The sequence below is a fragment of the Heterocephalus glaber genome, unplaced genomic scaffold (assembly GCF_053883595.1).
Source record: "Heterocephalus glaber isolate CG9 unplaced genomic scaffold, H.glaber_assembly_v1.0 deba00001600, whole genome shotgun sequence".
Taxonomy (NCBI): domain Eukaryota; kingdom Metazoa; phylum Chordata; class Mammalia; order Rodentia; family Bathyergidae; genus Heterocephalus; species Heterocephalus glaber.
The window spans coordinates 2,854,054-2,875,102 of record NW_028258372.1 but is presented as its reverse complement, the minus strand read 5'-3'; the positions used below and the strand labels follow the sequence as shown (position 1 = coordinate 2,875,102).

Sequence of the window (21,049 nt, the reverse complement as noted above, 5' to 3'; positions counted from 1 at the left end):
AAGTCCATCCACCCGAGGGGATCTCTCTTTTCCCAACCAAAAGTCTCAGGACCGAGAAGCCTTCCCTGTCGGGAGTGCACATTCTCTTCAGTCCTTTTTTTTCTAACGCCTGGGTCGCCAGCTCAACCCCAGCTGTGCCTCCGGCCTCCGTGTAAAGGTTGACGGGAGCGCTGCCTCGGTCACAGGCGCATGGTGGCTCCGACGTCAACCAGCGCTTGCCCGAGTCTGCAAACCTTTGCGCTGCCGGCGGGCGCGGGACCACAGCGCCACCTCGCGGTCCATGTCTGTCAGAACATCTGGCGAATCCGGAGACTTCAGGCCCTGCCCGGTAGCGCTCGGTTAAACTCACAGTTCAAACTGCACATTGTCCTCCCGGCCCTGCCCCACCCCAGTCAGCCTGTCCTTTCTCCACCACCCCAATCTCCTCTTGACAGCTCCTCCTCTTCCCGCTGCACCCCTAAGCGCCACCTCTTCTAAAGTTGCAACCCCTATTCCCTGTCCCCTCTCCTGCTTTAATCTGCTCCAGAGCTCACCGCGAGGACGCCCCGTCCCTGCGGACTTGTCTCGATCTCACCCCATCTGGACCGGCAGGAATAGAGCCAGGGACTGAGTGTCTCCTAGTTGCTGTATCTGCACCCCCTTAAACAGTGTTGCCTTGGAATCGGTGCTCCTTAACTGTTTGTTGATTGGATGAAGACAGAGGCTGAAATGCAGAACACGGAATGCTATCCAGGATGCAACAGATTTCCAAAGGAAATGAACTCCGGGGGGCGGTGGTGCATTCCTATGACCCTGGCACCGAGGAGGCTGAGGCAGGAGGATCACTGTGAGTTTGAGGCCAGCATAGACTGCATAAAGAATTCAAGGCCAGAATGAACTACACAGCATGACCCCATCTGCAAAAACAAGCAAAAAAAAAGAGAAAAAAGGCATTTCCTGAAGACAAGACTGGCTCAAGGGACGAGGGACCGCTGCAGCCACACAGCCATGAGCCCAAAGGACCTGGCACTCAGAAGAGCCTGGCACAGGCTGGTGTCTGTGGCCGCTGTCCTGAAGTCTTTAATAGCTGGATCTCGGAACTTGCATTCTGCAAGGAAACCTGGTGGACAGCGCTGCTTCTGTGGGGTGTAGCACCTTAGCTCACACACAGTCCTCCTTCCTGAACCCCCCAGCCCCTGGGCTCCCCATTTTGCCTCTCAGCAGGCTCCAGGCTAGGTGCCTGGGCCACAGAGCATCTTAGGGCAGGGCATGGCGGCACCGTCCAGTGAGCAGCGGCAAGGGTCACCCAGGACCCTGGCCTAAGACAGAGTCCCTGCCTGGGGGTGTAAGGAGCAGCGGCCAAGGGGGAGAAGATGCCTGGATGGACCTCTCCAGGCCTGGGGTGAGGAAGCAGAATGGACTGAGCCATTACAGGTCCCCAGAGGCCTGAGGCTGGGTGTCTGTCCCTTCTGGCTGGCTGGAGGTACCCCCAGGGACAAGCCACAGAATAGGAATTGTGTAATTCCACACATGAGCTAAATGGTCTGGAATTTGCACTTAAACTGACATTGCACAAGATAAAGATGAACGGTAAGATTCATGCTAATAATTTAAATTTTCTTTTTTTTTTGTTTCGGTGTTTCGAAACAGTGTTGCTATGTAGTTCAGCCTTTCCTCAAACTCCTGGCAATCCTGTCTCAGCCTCCAAAGTGCTGGGAAAATAGCCATCTGCCACCATATCTAGCAATTTTTCTTTACTTAGAACATTAAATAGCAAATACCACATTAAGCAGAGAGAGACCTTAGAGGAAATTAAAAAGCTTTAGGCGTAGTTTTGTGGGTTTTTTGGTACAGGGGATCGAACTCAGGACCTTGCACTTGGGAGGCAGGCATGGCGCCACTGAGTTAAATCCCCAACTAGATGTACCTTTAATGGTACTCATTTCCAACTTTCTGAACAAGAGGCCCACATTTTCATTTTGGACTGGGCCTTGCCAGTTATATAGCTGGCCAGGATTTAAACTCAACATTTATGTCAGAATGGTCCCCTTAGGATTCATCTCTGGATACACCATCTCTGGTACTCTCCCATCGCTGATACACAAGCCTGAAACCCACAAGTTAAAAGAGAGGTTTACTTGGGCTCACAGTTTGTAGAGGTTTTAGTCCAAAGTCAGCTGGCTCCAAGGTGGGACGGCATGGTAGAGGAGAAACAGCTCATGGCAGGTCAGCAGGAGGCAGAGAGATCAAGGGAGGAGGAAGATAGACCCTTCCTGGCTATGCCCCCAGGGACCTCCTCCAACCAGGCTCTACCTCCCAACATCACATTCAGCTGTAAACTCATCAGTGGACATAGATGAGTATCCCACCACCAGAATCCAGCACCCCCCAAAGCCTCACCTGAGTGCATGAGGCTTCGGGGAACATCAAATATAAACAACATTCCCTAACGGCCTGGTCATCAGTTGCTGATTGTGTTTGGCTAGCATCATTCTTTTTCTGTTGGTGAAAACTACATTACCAACTCCACGACAGATCTGTACATGTGCAGGACAAAGTTCCTCTTGTTTATTATATACCCGTAATAATTTGGTCTTATTTCATTACACTGAAAGGATAGCACAGAACTGGGTGTGGTGACACATGCCTATAACCCCAGCATTCCGGAACTCTGGAGGATGAAGCAGGAGAATCACTGCAGGTTCAAGGCCAACCTGAACTACATGAGACCCTGTCTCAAAATAAAAAGTCAGGCACACTTGCAATCCCAGGGTTCAGGAGTCTGAGGCAGGATTGCAGAGTTCAAGGCCAACCTGAACTACACAGCAAGATCCTATCTCAAAAGAACAAACAAATGACTATCAAAAATGTCTCCAGACACTGCCAAATGTCCCCTGGGAAGCAAAGTCACCCATTTCAGGGGCACTGGCTTTCATGAATTAGTGAGGGGGGTTAAGGTGCCAGTACAGAGTAGCAGCAGGACACAGCCCTCCAACCAAGAGGCTGCAAATCAAGAGCCAGAAATACAGGAAAACTAAAGAATTCTTTTATTTAGTGGGAAAGGGGTGGGGAAATGACAGCCAGTTTAGACACGATTAAATAGAGTAACAAGGAATAAAAGAGTACAGACAACACAGTGGTGGATTCCCACCACTGTCACAGATTTGCACTGCAGTGGAGTATTTACAAACAAGAGGTCTTGGGGTGACCAATTTATATCTGAAGGACCCTAGTTAGCAAAACAGACTCCATATTGCTGAATGACCCACCTGCCAGCCCTTTAGATGAACTTAGAAGGAGGAAGCTTAGAAACCTCCTCCCCTTAGAAAGTCTTTTAGAAACAACAATTAATCAATTATTGTTTTACAAATGTTCTAACGGCAGGACTTTCCGCTTCTGTACCTTCTGCTTGCTTTGCTAGTTCTATCCCATGGGGGCGCCTAGAAACTGTTGGCCTCAAAGGTGTATAAAACATGTTTGTCTCCCTGCAGTTGGGGCTCAAGTCCGATGCTCGGCTCGGGTCTCGGCCGGTAAAAAACTCCTGCATCGATTTAATATCGGTCTCTGGTTGTTTCTCTCTCACTGGGTGTAACAATATCCAATCTGGTTTTCCAAAGAAGTTCAAGAACATTTAAAACCTCAGATTCTGACTCTAAAGCTGGACATGACAGTTGGAAACACACAACTCAGTCATTTGAAACTTCCCGGGAAGAGCTGCTCCTTTGTGAATATTTTTTCCCTAACATTTCCCCCCCAATATGTAGAATATCGGATCTCATATTCCTAGTAGTAAAAACACACAGGATTAACACCCCAACCAACCCAGAAAGCAACATTCCTTCCATAAAATATTCTTAAAAGAAGAAAAATTTAAATGTGGACATCTGCTACAACAGCTGCCAAAAATAGCAAAAGCAATTCCAAAATATCAAGCTCACTATACAGAAAGGTGAAGCACAGGAACCAGGGGTAGAAAGCCACAGCAGTTAACACCCATCTCTGAAGGACAGCTGCACTAAACGCTGTGCCCGACCCGCGGCCCCCGCGGCTCCCCAGGCGCCCCCGCGGCTCCCTGGCTAGCGCATGCCCAGGATCTGCCTGCTCTTGAGCTGGTAGTTCTTCTCCAGATCCGACAGCGCCTGCGCCCGCAGTTGCACAGCGTGGAGCCTCTTCTTCAGGTCCTTGCACTTGGCCTTGGGAGTGAGCTGACTCTCCGAGTTCTCATTCCTCACCATGTTCTCTTTGCTGTCCCTGTTGAAGTGAACTTTCTTCTTAATTGTTGAGGAGGAAGATGGCAGATCAAGAAGTTCTTTAGGGAGAAAAAGAAAAAGGGTTTTGAGTTACATGGATAGGAGTTCAACTCCTATATCCTTTTTTTCATTGGCACATTTCGGATACACATAATGATCACACGCATCATAGGGAACTTGTATCTGTACACGGTACACCTTGCTTCTTTCTTCCCATTCTCCCTTCCCTTCAATCTCTCTTCCCTTCCTTATTTATAAAAGCTGTTTCCATTTTTTCCCTCTTCTATTCTTTTTTTTCCTCATCTTTCCTTCTCATACTTAGCAAAAATAATCACTCTTTCGGTTCCCATGTGGAATCTAGGTACTAGGGGTGGGGTTGGGATGTGGGACTGGCAGAAATCAATCAGACATTTAGTCTGTACCACTGAAAACAAAGCTCTAGAGTACGCCAAACATCTGGAAACATGTTTTATTCTCTTAACAGCCAACTTTGCTCTTAAAGTTAAATGCACTGAGCACATCACCACAATGCAAGACTTCTGGAAATCAGTTCTATTATCTGTATTCTTTTTTTTTTCCTTGCAGTACTAGGGGTTGAACCCAGGGCCTTTGCACTGTGCTACTGCCAAAGCCCAATTTTTGTCTTTTGTTTTGAGACAGGGCCTTGCTAAGTCCCAAGGTTGTCCAGGCCATGCTCAAATTTGGCAATCCTCCCACCTCAGCCTCCCACAGTGCTGGGATTACAAGCGTGTGCAACCACACCCCACTTTATTCTTGAAAACAAGTATATAGGGCACTTTACTACCAGAGGGCACAGAGGCAGAGGCCCTTTCCCGTGAGCATTTACTTTTGTTCGCTTGCTCATAACACTAGAGACCTGTTTTAAGCAGAGCCTGTGTGATGCCTTGTGGGAGGGTGACTCAGGTAGGAAACGTGGATGGCTCAATTCCATTTTCTCCAGCACATACACCTCTGTTCCTGAGAATCCCTGGGTGCATTTGCGAACCAGCCCTGTCCGCTGCTGGGTGCTTCGACAGCGCATAAGCAGCATCCCTCCCGGGGTGGAGAAGAAAGTCTTACTAGGCAGACTCAGGATGGCCTTGAAGAGGCCTCAGGAGACCCAGGGCTGCCTGCCCAGACAGGGAAGGGACATCTCTGACTCTGAGATTGTGCTGTCCATTCCTGTCCTGCCCTGTGTTTGAGGTGCTCAGTACCTCAAGGCTTAGTCCTCTCACATGACTCAAGCCCAGGGAGACTGGATTCCCACTCCGTTCACAGCGAGATTCCTGTGCCGATCTCTGTCCATCCACTCAAAGCCTGAAGGCGAGGGGAACAGAACTCTGACAGAATGAATCACTACAAGGGTCTTAGAGGAGTCTCTGGGGCTGGAGGCACAAAACCCACACAAAGAAGTATTTCTCCCTGCTTTATTCATCATCCTAAACAGTATTTAAACCTATTTTGTCTTTCTGGATGGCAGTGTGGGATCTAACAAGGGTGAAATGAGTCTTATAAGAATACAGAAACTGGGGGGGGGGGGGTTGCACACCTGTAATCCTAGCACTCAGGAGGCTGAGGCAGGAGAACTGCTGGGAGGCCGAGGGCAGCCTGGGCTACATAGCGAGCTGAAGGTCAGCCTGAAGTACAGAGTGAGATCCTGTCTCAAAAAAACAGGGCAACACTGACATGCATTTTCTCAGACCTGCGACACAGCCCCTCGAAGCTCGCTGACCCTGTACCTGAAGCACTGGCCAGAGACAGCAGCCTCTGCTCCCTCAGCAGCCCGAAGCTCTTGAGCAGCCCCTCGGCTCGGGCCAGCTTGTCCTCAGCCAGCCTCTCCCGCACACACAGCTCACGTTCCTTCTCTAAAGATGAGTGGAAAAAGAAAACAATGAGCAGGCGGTGTGGGCTCTGACACGGTGACCTCGTCACTTTCCTGTCACTTGGCCCGAATGCTGACTGCAGGACAGAGATGTCCCGTGAAAGGGCTCCTTGTGGTCACCTGCTCAACTGGCTCTGCTGGGTTTTATTTACTTATTTTTGGTTTTTTGAGACAGGGTCTCGCTTTGTAGTGCAGGCTGGCCTTGAACTTGTGGTGGTCCTCCTGCCTCAGTCAACAAAGTGCTGGGATTATAGGGCGTGTGGCACCACACCCAGCTACAATGTTTCATTATCAGGAAGTAAAATATCAATGAATACACTGGATGCTTTATAAACACATTTAAATAGACAAAGTTTACTTACTATGGTTTTTGCTTTCTAGAAAAACAGTGAAAGTCCACATTGGGCATAAGGCCACAGAAGCAAAATCAAAGGAGTTGTAAGGGTGGTGGGGGACACACAACCCCTCTGGTCTCTGAATATCACCATGGCGAAAAGTCTTGCTCCTATTTCCACTCTGCACAATCCCCATCCTTGGTATCAGCTCATCCCAGTAGTGTAGACAAGCTTTTCAATGCCAAATGCTGATTAGCATGGAATCAATTACAGACAATCCTCCCTTAGTGACCTAAGACCTGTTGACCACTGTGTGGACGTGCCACAGTCTGTACATATTGTGTGTGGAGCCTCGATGCCCTTTTTATATCGTTCACCTGGTTTACACAGCTGTGGTTTCTGCTGATTGTACGGCACACCACTGTGGTTTCAGGTTCCGGTATACATTACGGCACTGCATGTAAGAGTTGGGACAAATAAAAGCAAAGTCCTCGAGTTGGAGTTTCCTTTGACCATTTCTTTGTTCTGAAAACTGGAAGGTGCATACAATGTGCAGCTCCTCATGTAGTGAGTAGGTTGCAGGAGCAGAGCCAGGTGTTGGAGGAGGAGTGTGCCCGCTCAGCCCCAGGGCACCTTTGCCGGCCACCTGCACACACCACGGACAGCATCTTAGACCTGGCCTGGGCTGCAGATGGGTTTTATGCTGGAAGACAGCACATTTGAACCCCTTCCTGTACACCAGAAACATATCATGTTCAGAATGGGAAAGGAACAAGTCACTGTACATAAAGAGTAACAGCTACTGTGTTGGGGCCAACACACTTTATGCCAATAATATATCCTGGCTGAGATCTGATTCCAGAGAAAGAATTCCAGTGTGAATTGCCAGCTTGTCTACAATGTTTTGGCTTGGCAAGTGTTTATAAGAAGGTTCTAGGCCATGGGGCCGGGGATTTATCGCAGTGGTTCTGCCACCTGCCTGGAAAGCGCAAGGACCTGAGTTCTATCCCCGGTACCAAAAATAAAAAGAAGGCTCTAGGCCAGGCACAGTGGCACACACCCATCATCCCAGCACTCAGGAGGCTGAGGCAGGAGGATTCCTTAGGGTTCAAGGCCAGCCTGGGCTACATGGTGAGTTTGAGACCTGAACTACAGAGCAAGACCCTGTGTCAAAAAAAACAAGAATGAAGGCTCTAAGGAGGACCCGAAGGGCTCCGCACCCTCGACTCACGCTCCAGCATGTCCTCCCGCGCCTTGAGGGCCTGCTCACGCTCCTGCAGCTGCAGCTCCTTCCGCCGCAGCTCGCTCAGTGCAGGGCTGGAGTCCTCTGGCTTCTCAGGCTCGCCAGCGCTGGCCCCTCTGCGCCCTCGCCGCTCCAGCTGTCCCCTCTGCTCTTCTGTGACCATGTCAGCTATCAAAGGGTTCTCAAGAATTTCCTCCACAGAGGGCCGGTGGTAATCCTGGGAGACAGACCACAAAACACAATGTGCATCCAAAGACAGAGTTACTCTACAGGGCAAGGACTCCCCCGCTGAGGAGAGGCGCCTCCATGGAGAGGTCGTAAACATCTGGGAAAATAAGTTTACTGGTCATCACCTCAGCCCCTTTTTATTTTGAGTTGCCCAGGCTGGGTTCAAACTTGAGTTCCTCCTGCCTCAGCCTCACAGAGTGCTGGGCTTACAAATGTATGCCACTGATTTTCCCTCTTTCTACTCTTCTCTGGTCTCCAGTTTCTCAATTCAAGCTAAAGGTAGGTAAAAAAAATCCTTTTGGCCCCTCCCTCGCCACCTGCCACCTGAGGTGGTGAGGACAAAGGGAAGCCGGATCTGGGTCCCTGGCCACAGCCTTCTGTGAGGATGGCAGGGAGTGGCAGGGACTGGCAGGGACATGAACAAGGCACGGAAGGTGAGGCTGGCGAAGATGAGCACCTTCCTTGTGTTAACAGAATATACTTAGCTAAGGAAATGGACTTCATGATTCTTCAGTCTCTACTGCTCTACAAGAGAACACGGTACGAGCTCCAAAATGTAATTGAGGAGAAAGAGGCGACGGAGAAGCCCATGCCCTTCACCTTTAAATGTAACATCCTCGTAATGAGGTCATTCAGCTCATCAGAGAAACGGTACGGAATCCGCCGGAATTTGCCTTCCCTGATCTTCCCAGCTAGTTCTTTCTGGTTGAAAGCTGTAAATGGAGGCCTGGGGTGAAAGGAAGAGAGAAAGAAAGAATTTTGTAATTGTAAAAATGAAAATATATAACAGGAACTGAACCTAAAGCCCCGATCTGATTTCTGGTTCCCCTTCTGGAATGTTCTTCTGTAGCTAAGTTTCAGTTTCCTGGCCCTGCTGCCATCTTGGGTTGAGCAAGTCTTGCTGCTGAGCTCCGGGTCACTGAAGGCCAGCGGCTCTCTCTAGTTGTGAAACTAACAGAATCTCCAGACACTGCTTCCTCCCCGTCCTGGGGAACCACCTGACCTCAGAAGAGAGGGGAAAGAGGTGGAAGAGAAAAGGGAAAGCCCAGGTTCCTTCCTGTTCTCAGATGCCCGTCCTTCTGGTGGCTTCACTGTCCCTCTGTGACCTCTGAACCCTTCCCTCTACCTTAGCTATAAATTCCCTTGTACACCTGGAGGGGTGAGATGTGATCTGAGGCAAATGAGGCCTCCATCTCCTCGGACTTAGTTTTGAATAAAATCTTTTTTGGGGGCACTGGGGATCAAACTTGGGACCTTGTGCTCACAAGGCAGGTGGCAGAACCACTGAGCTAAATCCCCAACCCCTTTATTGTTTTGTTTTGTTTTTTTGAGACAGGGCCTCACTACATATCTCAGGCTGGCCTTGAACTCACTGTGTGTGTCCCAGGATGGCCTCAAACTTGTGGGAATCCTCCTGCCTCAGCCTCCCAAGTGCTGGGATTATAGGCATGCGTCACCATGCCCAGCTCCATTTTCCTTTTCCCCAAAAATAAATGGCCTCCTTTGGTTTGGTCAGGGGCAAGCAAAAGGCCCCATGCTGCCGGTCACAGTCACACTTACATTAGTGCACACAGTTCATACAGCAAACAACCCAGTGACCAGATGTCTGACTTCTCATTGTAGGACATGTGATTCATTTGTTCCTAGGAGGGCGAAAGGTAAGAAAGCATGAGGTGAGTTTAAGACTTCTAAAGCTTTTAGGGCTGGAGATTTAGCTCAGTTGTGCCGCACCTGCCTGGCAAGCACAAGGTCCTAAATTCAATTCCTGGCACCAAAAAAAAAAAAACTTAAAAAGCTTCAAAAAAATTATACCTAAGATAAAAATGGAATCTCAAAGTTTAGTAATGCTTACTCGAGAAAAAGAAGAAAGAAATTTGTAACAAATCTAGATATTTTATATCGTAACAAAAATTTCAAACACAAAAGGCTAATTCTGCTTATACTGCAATAACAAAAGATGGTACTTTGTAGTTTATCTTCAAATTTATAATTAAACAGCAGGGATGTGACTCAGTGCTAGAGCACGTGCCTAGGATGAGTGAGGGGCCTGGGGTCAATGCCTAGTACTGAAAACACACACACACACACACACACATATATACAATAGAAAAAGAGCAACAATTTTGCTTCAATATACTTATCATATATAAACTCATCCGCTTATTTTTCAATCACAAATGAAAATGTTGAATGCAGGCTAGATACTGACAATTCAAAGGTGAATCTGAATTTACCCTCAGGACATTCATAATCTAGAAACTCCATTTGATTTTATTGGAGATTTTACTGGGCTAGGTTGCCCAAACTGCTTTCAAATTCCTGGGCTTAAGCAATCTTCTGCTTCAGCCTCCTGAGTAGCTAGGACTACAGGAGCATGTCACCAAATCCAAATAAAAACTTTTTTTTTTTTTGAGACAGAGTCTCACTATGTAGCTTGAGCTGCCCTTGAACTGGTGATGATCCCCCTGCCTCAGCCTCCCTAGTGCTGGGATTACAGGCATGCGGTACCACATCCGGCTATTTTAAAAAGAAAAGAGAGGGCTGGGGATTTAGCTCAGTGGTTCCGGCACCTGCCTCGAAAGCACAAGTTCCTGAGTTCAATCCCCAGTACCAAAAAAAAAAGAGAAAACTCCAGAATAACCCAAATATGCATCTGGGCCATATCTAAATGGATACAAACAGAAACAGCTAGTTAACTGGATTATGATCCACTGTAGGACCTTGGCAGTGGCTGAGATGCTCATTGCCTATGTGAACTCTTTGCCTTTATCCCTCTGCACACCTGCAGCAACTCAGTCTACTGGAGCACTTATTCTCAGAGGGGCCAGGCGAGTACCAAACCCCGCATGGAGTCTGCTTAGAAGCCTGGAGCCCAGCAGGTACGTCTGACCCCACTCCTTGGCAATCAATGCTCAGGAAAACTGAACTCATCTAATTACAAGGGCAGAGGGGAAAAGGAACAAAGAATTGCACAGATTTCAAGTTTTCCAAGAACCACTTATAAATAATTTCCCTTTATGTTAAAGGCTTTCTATTTAGAATTTGATACAGTAGAAAATGACACTGTTCTGGCCATGTCTAATCTTAGGCAAAAATAAATCGTAAATTTGCAAAGTTTTATGCTGTAGTCAGATATGTTGACATGCTTTATAAAGATCTGAAAAATCCTAGAAATGTTTGTGAACTACTAAAAAACAAACTGGGTGGTGGCACAGGCCTGTGATTCCAGCACTCTGCGCGTGGGAGCTGAGGTGGGAGGATTCCAAGTTTGTCCCCAGCCTGAGCAAGACCATCACAAAATAAAAAATTAAAAAGGCTACACAGAAATGACACAAACTAACCCATGTCTCTCCATCTGTATCTGGCCAGATATCACACACTGACACACGAGTGCTGTCCCTCATTGACCATCAGACCAGCACCTCAGGAATATCATGCCGTGATCACATGCCCTACCGAGGTCCCGAGTCACGCAGAACACGTCGAATCAGCCCACTGCAGACAGGCAGGTCTGCGGATGCCCTACCGAGGTCCTGAGTCACTTGGAACATGCCGAATCAGCCTGCGCCCAGCAACAATCCACTGGACACCCCGCCACCCTGCTCCTCTGTACAGCCACCTGGTTCCACACTACAAACATGCAGAGGACACTGGACCACCAGACCACGGTACTGAGTCCCACCGCTCCCGGCCCAGAGGTAGGGGCTTCTGAGCCACCTTCCCACTGCTCCTGGTCCAGAGGAAGGGGCTTCCCGGCCACCATCCCTCCTGCTGCTCCCAGCCCAGAGGAAAGGGCTTTTGGGTCACCATCCCTACTGCTGCTCCCGGCCCCGTCCCATCTCTCCCAGCTCAGAGGAGGTAATCCATGCAGCAGCCAACAGCACACCCACCCCCCAGTCAAAATGAGAAAACACGTAAATAAGTCTCAAAACCAGACTTCCAGATCACCTACAGCAACCCCAAAGGGAAATGAGATGGAACACTCTGATACTCAACCACCTGGAGCCACTGAACTGGCAACAAAAGGGGATCTGGGAAAAATAAAATCAGAAATAATTTCTCAGAAAACATGAGAAATTGTGCTCCTAGTGCAAGACATGATTAATAAATCTAGAGAGGAGCTGAGGAACATGATGGAATCCCAACATAGGAAACAAATGGAATCCATAAAACAGATGCAAATAGATTTCCAGGAGATAAAAAAACTCCATTGAAAGTCTACACAGCAGAATGAGCCAATGTGAGGACAGAATTTCAGATATAGAAGATAAGACTGCAATTAATGACCTGGAAAAGAAAAATTGCTTTAAAATTATAAGGGAACATGAGAAATCAATCCAGCAGCTGCTAGACGATGCAAAGAAGAATAACCTAAGACTGATCAGAGTCAATGAAGAAACAGGAGAGAGTGCAGATGACATAAAAAAACTCTTCACAGAAGTAATGGCAGAAAACTTCCCAAGCAGGGGAAAAGAATTTCACATACAGATAAGTGAGGCATATAGGACTCCAAATAACCTTGATCAAAAAAAATCTACACATAGGCATATAATTGTTAAGATTCCATAAACTCAACAGAAGAACAAAGTTCTACAAGCAGTTAGAGAAAAGAAACAAATCACATACAAAGGAAAGCCCATCAGGATCACAGCAGACTTCTCAATGCAAACCCTCAAGGCAAGAAGAGCTTGGAGTGACACATTCCAAGCCCTAAAAGAAAACAGCCTCCAACCCAGATTGAGGTACCCTGCAAAACTAGCTTTCAAAATTGATGGAGAAATAAGATACTTTCATGACAAAGAGCACCTTAGGAACTTCGTGAATACCAAACCAGCACTCTAAAGAATTTTACACAATATCCTAGGAACAGACATTGAGGATCACAACCCCGGGAAGCAAAGCAGCATGAACCCATCTGGCACGACAAGAAATTAAATGTAAAGGGGGAGAACCAAACAGAAAGAAAAAGTCACGGCAATGACAAGTCAATATGTTTCAGTTATAACCATCAACGTTAATGGTCTCAATTCAACAATCAAAAGAAATAGACTGGCAGAATGGGTCAAGAAGCAAAATCTAACAATATGCTGCATACAAAAAACACACTTAATTGAAAATGAAACTCATAGACTGAAAGTTAAAGGGTGGAAAACAATACTCCATGCGACGGGAACCCGAAAAAAAGCAGGAGTAGCTATCCTCTTTGCAGATCAAATAGATTTCAAACCAACTCTGATTAAGAGAGATGAAGAAGGACACTACATCCTTGTAAAGGGAAGAATCCAAGAGGAAGAGATGACAATCATAAATATCTATGCACCAAACACTAGTGCACCCAACTATATAAAACAAATACTAACGGACATGAAAAGTCATATATGCACTAATAAAATTGTAGTGGGGGACCTCAACACCCCACTGTCACAAATAGATAGATCAACTAGACTAAAAATAAGTAATGAAATACTAGAACTCAATCAAACTCTTGAACAAATGAACTTAACAGATGTTTACAGGGTCTTCCACCCCACAAAATCAGAATACACATTCTTCTCAGCTGCACATGGGTCATTCTCCAAAATAGACCACATACTCACACATAGAACATGTTTAAGTAAGTGCAAAGGAATTGAAGTTATCCCCTGTATATTACCAGACCATAGTGCGCTGAAACTGGAGATCCATAGCAAAAGAAACTCAAAAAATTTCATAAACACGTGGAAATTGAACAACACACTTCTGAATAACCAATGGGTCACAGAGGAAATTAAAGAAGAAATCAGACAGTTCCTTCAATTAAATGACAATGACAATACAACATATTGGAATCTATGGGACACAATGAAAGCTGTCTTACGAGGGAAATTCATAGCAGTGAATTGCATATTAGGAAAACAGAACGAGCCCAATTAAACAACCTGATGCTGAACCTCAAGCTTCTAGAAAAAGAAGAGCAGGACAACCCCAAAGCTCATACAAGGGAGGAAATTATAAAGATCAGAGGAGAAATCAATGCAATGGAGACTAAGAGAGCGATACAAAAAATCAATGAAGCCAAGAGTTGGTTCTTGGAAAGAATCAACAAAATTGACAAACCTTTAGCCAACCTTGTCAGAAAAAGGAAAGAAAAGGCCCAGATCCATGCAATTAGGAATGAAAAGGGTGAAACTACAACAGACCCAGCAGAAATACAGAGGATCATCCATACCTACTTCCAGAACCTATGCACCAATAAGATGGACAACACAGAAGAAATGGACAGATTCCTAGATACATATGAATTACCAAAGTTGAACGAAGAAGACCTAAAAATTCTGAACAACCCAATATCAACCAATGAAATTGAAAATGTAATTAAAAACGTATCAACTAAGAAAAGCCTGGGCCCTGATGGCTTCACTGCTGAATTCTACAAGACATTTAGAGAGGAACTGCTGCCACTACTGTTTAAACTCTTCAATGAAATTGAAAGGGAAGCAATATTCCCAAATTCAATTCCTGGAAGCAAGCATCATCTTGATCCCCAAAGCAGAGAAAGACCCAACCGAAAAGGAGAACTATAGGCCAATCTCACTAATGAACATAGATGCAAAAATCCTTAATAAGATACTGGCAAACAGAATGCAGAAGATCATCAAGAAGATCATACACCCTGATCAAGCAGGATTCATCCCAGGGATGCAGGGATGGTTCAATATACACAAATCAATCAATGTAATACATTATATCAATAGAGCCAAGGACAAAAAACATATGATTATCTCCATAGACACAGAAAAAGCATTTGACAAAATCCAACATGCATTTATGATAAAAACCCTACAAAAAATTGGAATACATGGTCTCTACCTCAAACTGATAGAAGCCATCTATGAAAAACCAACAGCCAATGTCATACTAAATGGTCAAAAACTGAAATCCTTCACAGTAAAATCAGGAACAAGACAAGGATGTCCACTATCACCACTCTTGTTCAATATAGTTCTGGAAACATTAGCCACGGCAATTAGACAAGAGAAAGAAATAAAAGGAATAAAGATAGGAAATGAAGAAGTCAAACTGTCATTATTTGCAGATGACATGATACTCTATATAGAAAACTCCAAGAACTCCACCAAAAGTCTTCTAGACTTAATAACCAAATTCAGTCAAGTAGCTGGTTACAAGGTCAACACACAAAAATCAATAGCTTTCCTCTACACAAATGACAGAGAATAGGGCAATGAGAGAGAAATAGGGCAAATAATTCCTTTCACAATAGCATCCAAAAAACTGAAATACCTAGGAATCAACCTAACAAAAGAAATCAAAGACCTCTTCTCTGAAAACTATGGCACTCTGAAAAGAGAGATTGAAGATGATATCAGAAAATAGACGTCCCCTGCTGCTGGGTAGGAAGGATTAATATAGTGAAAATGGCCATACTTCCAAAACCACTGTATAGATTTAATGCAATCCCAATTGCGATCCCAGCAGCATACTTCATGGACCTTGAGAAAACAATCTAAAAATTCATTTGGAACAAGCAGAGACCCAGAACATCAAAAGCAATTCTAGGTAACAGAGACATGGCAGGGGTTACCACAATCCCCAACCTGCAACTATACTACAAAGCTACTGTGATAAAAACAGCATGGTACTGGCAAAGAAACAGACTTGAGGACCAGTGGAATAGATTAGAAGATGCAGAAACAACGACAGACACACTCAGCCATCTCATCTTTGATAAAGGAGCCAAACACCCTCACTGGAGGAAAGATAGCCTCTTTAATAAATGGTGCTGGAAAAATTGGGCTTCAACTTGCCAAAGGTTAAAACTAGACCTATATCTCTCGCCATGCACTAAACTAAAATCAAAATGGATTAAAGATCTAAATATTAAAATAGAAACTCTGAACCAGTTGGAACAGAGGTTAGGTAGAACTCTTAAAGACATCGGTGTAGGAAAAGATTTTATGAACAAAACCTCAGTTGCCCGTGAACTAGCACAAACAATCAACAAGTGGGATCTCTTCTTATTAAAAAGCTTCTGCACAGCAAGAGAAACCACCAGCAGTGTGAAGGCACAACCCACAATGTGGGAAAAAATCTTCACCTGCTCTTCCTCAGACAAAGGTCTACTATCTTGAATCTATAAAGAACTTAAAAAGATCAGACCTCCCAAATTTAAAGACCCAATCCAAAAATGGGCATCTGAAATGAACAGACATTTCTCAGACAAAGAAGTAGAGATAGCAAATAAATACATGAAAAAATGTTCAACATCACTGGTCATTCAAGAGATGCAAATGAAAACAACACTGAGATTCCACCTCACTCCAGAAAGAATGGCTGCTATCATGAAATCAACCAATAACCAATGCTGGTGGGGCTGTGCGGAAAGAGGAACCCTGCTCCACTGCTGGTGGGAGTGTAGACTGGTGCAACCACTGTGGAAATCAGTATGGAGATACCTCAGAGAACTAGGACTGGAAGTCCCATTTGACCCTGCTTTTCGACTGCTAGGGATTTTCCCCAAAGAATTAAAAGTATCATACCACAGTGATATATGTGCGCCCATGTTCATAGCAGCAGTTTGTGATAGCTAAAACTTGGAAACAGCTCAAATGCCCATCAACTGGAGACTGGATAAAGAAAATGTGGGGTTTTTTAATAAAATGGAGTACTACTCAGCCATAAAAAATGAGAAATTAGAGACATTTATAGCTAAGTGGATGAACATTCAGGTGATGCTCTTAAGTGAAATAAATAGGACACACATGTGTAAATACCGAATAGTTTCTCTGGTGTGAGAAACTGAAAGTGTAAATAAGGACTCAAATGTATAATAGGTAATGTGAAATAGGAAGAAGAGGGGCAAAGGGGAAGGAAGCGGGAGGGCTAGGGGAAAGGATAGAAGGGAATGGGATTAATATAAGAAAATGGAAAAATAGGAACAAAATCTTTGTAAATAGGGAGGAATGGAGGGGTTGGAGGGCTGGGCAAGGGTGAAAAATAAGAACCAAGAGAGACTATGTAAAGGTGTAAATTTCCAATGATGAATGTCATTATATTGTATACCTAAAATGTACCAATGATTAGAATGAATAATCAATAATGCAAAATAGGAAGAAAAGGTCCAAAGGGGTAGGGGTAGTGGGAGGGGCAGGGGAAAGGAAAGAAGGGAAAGGAAAAATGCTGAGAAATGGAAAAAATGGAAATAAAGTCTTTGTAAATAGGGAAGGGTGGAGGGGGTGAAGGGAGGGGTAGGAATGGAGAAAAAATAAGAACCAAGATGCATTATGTAAAGGTCCAATTCCCAATGAGAAATGTAATTGTGTTGTATACCTACAATGTACCAATAAAAGAATTAAAAAAAAAAAAATATCATGCCGCGATTGACGCTGCAAGGAAGTAACAGAGGAAGGAAGGCTGGACAGATGTGCACAGCAGCTTCCCAGAGCAAGGAGCAGTTCTGGAAACACATCCAGCCATGAGGCAGTGGATATGCAGAGTGGGTGCATCTCAGGAGAGGGCAATCGAAAAGCAGGGACATGCATGAGAGCTAACATTGTATAAGTGCGCGTCTTTGAGTGAGTTCAGTCTCCAAGCTCAAGAGTCTAGAGAAATCCAAGTGCCAGGGAGGCAGAGGCAGGAGGATCTCTCAAATTCAAGGCCAGCCTGAACTATACAGGAAGACCCTGTCTCAAAAGATCAATAAATAAATACGCTAAGTTGCTAAGTTGCCCAGGCAGGGCTCACATTTGCACTCCTCCTGCCTTAGCCTCCCAGTGCTGGGATTACAGGGGTGCACACCATACCCAGTTAGACTGCATTTTAACCACTTAGCAGTCCAATCATTTAAATACAGGATGACCAAAAATTGCGTATTTTTAAAATTTTTATAAGATAATAGGAAATATAAAAAAAGATAATTTTATCAAATTTATTTAATACAAGAATGGACTGGTTGAAATGAACCTGCCCGAGCGACACTTGTGGTAGTCAGTATGTGAACAAATGCTCGGCCTGAGTGGCACTTGGGGTAAACTGTTAGGTGGTTAAACAAACACTCCAAGTAAGTGTGATGCTGGTGTGTCTGGGAAGCACTTGGGAAACGCTGCTGCAGTTGAAGCAGAGACAAAACCCATGTGATCCTTGTAATTCCAGAGTTTGTCACACAGTAGTCACTCAAAAGCTCGGGCTGAACTGCTGAGACAGAGGAACGTAATGAGCAGTGGTCCACTTGGAAAAATACAAACATAAAATGAAACAGTATGTATTCTTAATTCTTGACTATTGGATTTACTAACCAACAAACCAACAAAAATCCAATCCCCTCCCATTTGAATGCTTAGCGTTAAGACGCTGAGAAGTACCTGAAACACTTACAGGAGACATGTAGTAAGGTGTGCCAACAAATGTTTTCGCAAAACTTGTATCGTGGTTTAATATTCTCGCTAGCCCGAAGTCTCCGAGCTTGACATTTTGCTTGCCATCCAAGAAAACGTTGGCTGGTTTCAGGTCCCGGTGCAGCACAGTGTGGCCACTGTCGCTTCGCCTGTGACATTCCTTCAGTGCCAGCGTCAACTGAGTCATCACCCGAAGAACGAATTCTTCGTCTAAGTACTGCCTGAAGTGAGAAGCAGTCACATAGCATAAAACTTCCAAGTAAAATCCCCGGAGATATGGGATGAGGTGAACTACCCAGTTTTTCAAGTATTCAAATAGAGAATTAAATTATGTGGATATAAAATATGGGTATTGACTTACCAGTGATTTTTCTGAATGCTACTGACCCACCGAACAAATACGGCATACACTTCCACATCACTAAGAACTCATCCCTGATCCTAACACAAAATACTTAACAGGAACAAAATGACAGCCGTTTTCAGCTTACATTTAAAAGACTGCCTGTACACCTGTAATCCCAGCACTCAGGAGGCTGAGGCAGGAAGATTGCTGCGAGGACATCCCTTGATACATAGTGAATTTAGGGCCAGCCTGAACTACATCGGGAGGCCCTGTCTCAAAAGAAATAAAATAAAATGACTGCCTTTACCTTTCCCTGGTTCCCTTCGTAATTACACTAGCCAGGTCTCCGCCTTCACAATATTCCATCACAATGTACAGTGTTGTGTTGGTTCGGTCAATGATTCGATCGTAGTAGCGGACGATGTTCGGATGTTTCAGCTCACGGAGCAGATTCACTTCGGAAACAAGCATCTGTTTCTCGGCCTCTATCATGGAGCCATAGTCAAGCTCTTTCCAAACGAGTATCTGAAATAAGGTATGAGCAAACTGGTGACACTCAAAAACAAAGAATCAAAGTTCCTGAGTTTAAAAAGTTACCTCCCTTTTAAATACATAACTTAGTTCAATAAGCATCAAGAGCCCGGAGTTTATCGCCACAATCTTCCTTTAATTTTTAAGCAGTAAAGGACGCTGTGGAGGAAGGAGCAGAGGGTGCCTACTCTCAGGGTCCCCGGATGCGGGAGCTCAGTCAAGATCCCTGGTCAGCAGCCAGCAGCTTCCGCTCCACTGTTTCTTCCGTACCGGGTCCACCCGCACCCTGGGAAACAGGAATCCAAGGCTTGGGGCTCTGCTGGTCCCGCCCTCCTCGGGTGTCAGGGCTGCTAGCGTTTCCTAACAATATCTCAGCGTCTGCCCCCTGTCACCAACTGGAGACCCTAGGCGAGGAAATACAGGGGAGATGGAGGGAACGGGAAAGAAACAAATACCTCCTCGATGCCGACCTAGGAGAGGCCCGAGGCTTCAGGCACCCACACCACAGGCCTGGCGGTTCCCCGGCGGGCGCGGAGCGCTCGCCCCGGCTGAGGCCTCCCCGGTGGGGGCGGGGACAGGGGAAGGGCTAGCGCTCACCTTGCCGTCGATCTTCCTCCGGATCTTCTGGCAGCGGCCGTAGGAGCCCGTGCCGATGGTGTACAGCACTTCATAGTCCTCCACCCGGGACGGCATGGCCAGGCCGCGCCGCGCTGCCTCCGCAGAGCCGCAGCAGCCCTAGATCGGTCGCCCCAGAGCGCACTGCCTGGCCGCCGGCCTAGCAGCGTTTAACCGCCGCGCACTCTGCCCTTGCAATCTATTGGCCGACGGCGAGGCCACCTTGCTTCTCTGATTGGCTAAGAAAAACACAACACCCTAGGCATCCTGGGAAAAGCGTGTCGCTAGGCAACCTCGTCGGCGTCCGGGTCTTTGGTGCCGCTCGACCTCTAGGGAGAAGAGGGCGGAGCTAAATTAAAAATTGAGCGGGAAAGAAAGCCGTAGCGGGTGGTTCTTGTCAATTGTATCCTTAAACTGAGGTCGCCAAGGGAGCTGAGGTCAGGGGATCTGTTTTAAGACTCTTTGGTAACCGGAACCTGGGCGAGGCCTCGTGGAAGACTTGGTGAGAGAGAGCAAGGAAAAATACAGCGCTTCTCCAGGAACACTAACCTATACTGCAGGAAATAGCGTTATTGTTATTTCTCACGAGGAAATGGAAGCACAGAAAGGTTAAATCATTTATTTAGGTTCAGCAGCCAAAAAGAGCAGACTTGATGCAAAAGTAGTGGATACTCATAGCAAAGATTTAAGATTAGACATGACTTTAGAGCACAGCCGTCGGAGATTGTATTTCTGAACACCAAACTTAGAGGCCTGCTCAGAATACAAAGGCAGTGTGCAACAACCCGGAACAGAATATGGAAGTCCCTGATGTTTGAGAACATTCAGGAGAAACTGGCCCTAAGATAGGAACAGCCGTTTTTCCCTTAGGACTTCTACCAAACAAGTTATCTGTACTGCCGAGCACATCTTTCATTGATAGTACTTTATTGAAAGTGGTCTCAAAGCCAAGCGCAGGACGATTGCTGCAAGTCTGAGGCCAGTCTGGGCTACATAGTGAGTTCAAAGCCAGTCTAAACTACGTAGGGCACCCTGGCTCAAAAAACAACAACAACAACAACAAAAAGAAAGTAGCCTCTTTTAGGTGCCCACAGAAACCAACGTTTTAAGCTCACCTAGAATAGAACAGCTTCATTTTACCTGGGGGAGGGGACCCGAGCCCTTCCTCTAGGGCTCCTTGGAAGAATGTGTGGATTCTTACCAGAAAGCTAATAATTTGGCGGTGCATAAATAGATCAATTTTCTTTAA

General features: G+C 45.8%; 1 protein-coding gene across 6 annotated transcripts; it reads right to left on the bottom strand.

Annotated features, from left to right (window-relative positions):
- Positions 1–3,003: 3,003 nt before the first annotated feature.
- On the bottom strand, positions 3,004–20,073 carry Nek2 (NIMA related kinase 2). 6 transcript variants are annotated; one of them, XM_021265550.2, is made up of 8 exons: positions 19,783–20,073; positions 18,962–19,179; positions 18,289–18,529; positions 9,478–9,560; positions 8,518–8,644; positions 7,717–7,906; positions 5,969–6,094; positions 3,004–4,288 (listed from the first exon to the last, which is right to left on the bottom strand). In XM_021265550.2, the coding sequence occupies exons 1-8, from the start codon at positions 19,876–19,878 to the stop codon at positions 4,056–4,058; spliced, it is 1,314 nt and encodes a 437-aa protein (XP_021121209.1). In that variant the 5' UTR covers positions 19,879–20,073; the 3' UTR covers positions 3,004–4,055. The 6 variants fall into 6 exon arrangements, with proteins under 6 accessions (XP_021121209.1, XP_012930790.1, XP_004853584.1 ...); XM_013075336.3 differs by having other exon boundaries at positions 7,667–7,906; positions 19,783–20,003; XM_004853527.3 differs by having other exon boundaries at positions 7,678–7,906; positions 19,783–20,003.
- Positions 20,074–21,049: the final 976 nt, after the last annotated feature.

Coding starts and splice junctions, on each gene's coding strand:
- Nek2 (XM_004853527.3), bottom strand. CDS start 19,878: ATGCCGTCCCGGGTGGAGGACTATGAAGTGCTGTACACCATCGGCACG. Junction 19,180..19,782: donor GGAGGAAGATCGACGGCAAG/GTGAGCGCTAGC, acceptor ACCTTATTTCAG/ATACTCGTTTGGAAAGAGCT. Junction 9,561..18,288: donor CACCTTACTACATGTCTCCT/GTAAGTGTTTCA, acceptor TCGCCCTCCTAG/GAACAAATGAATCACATGTC.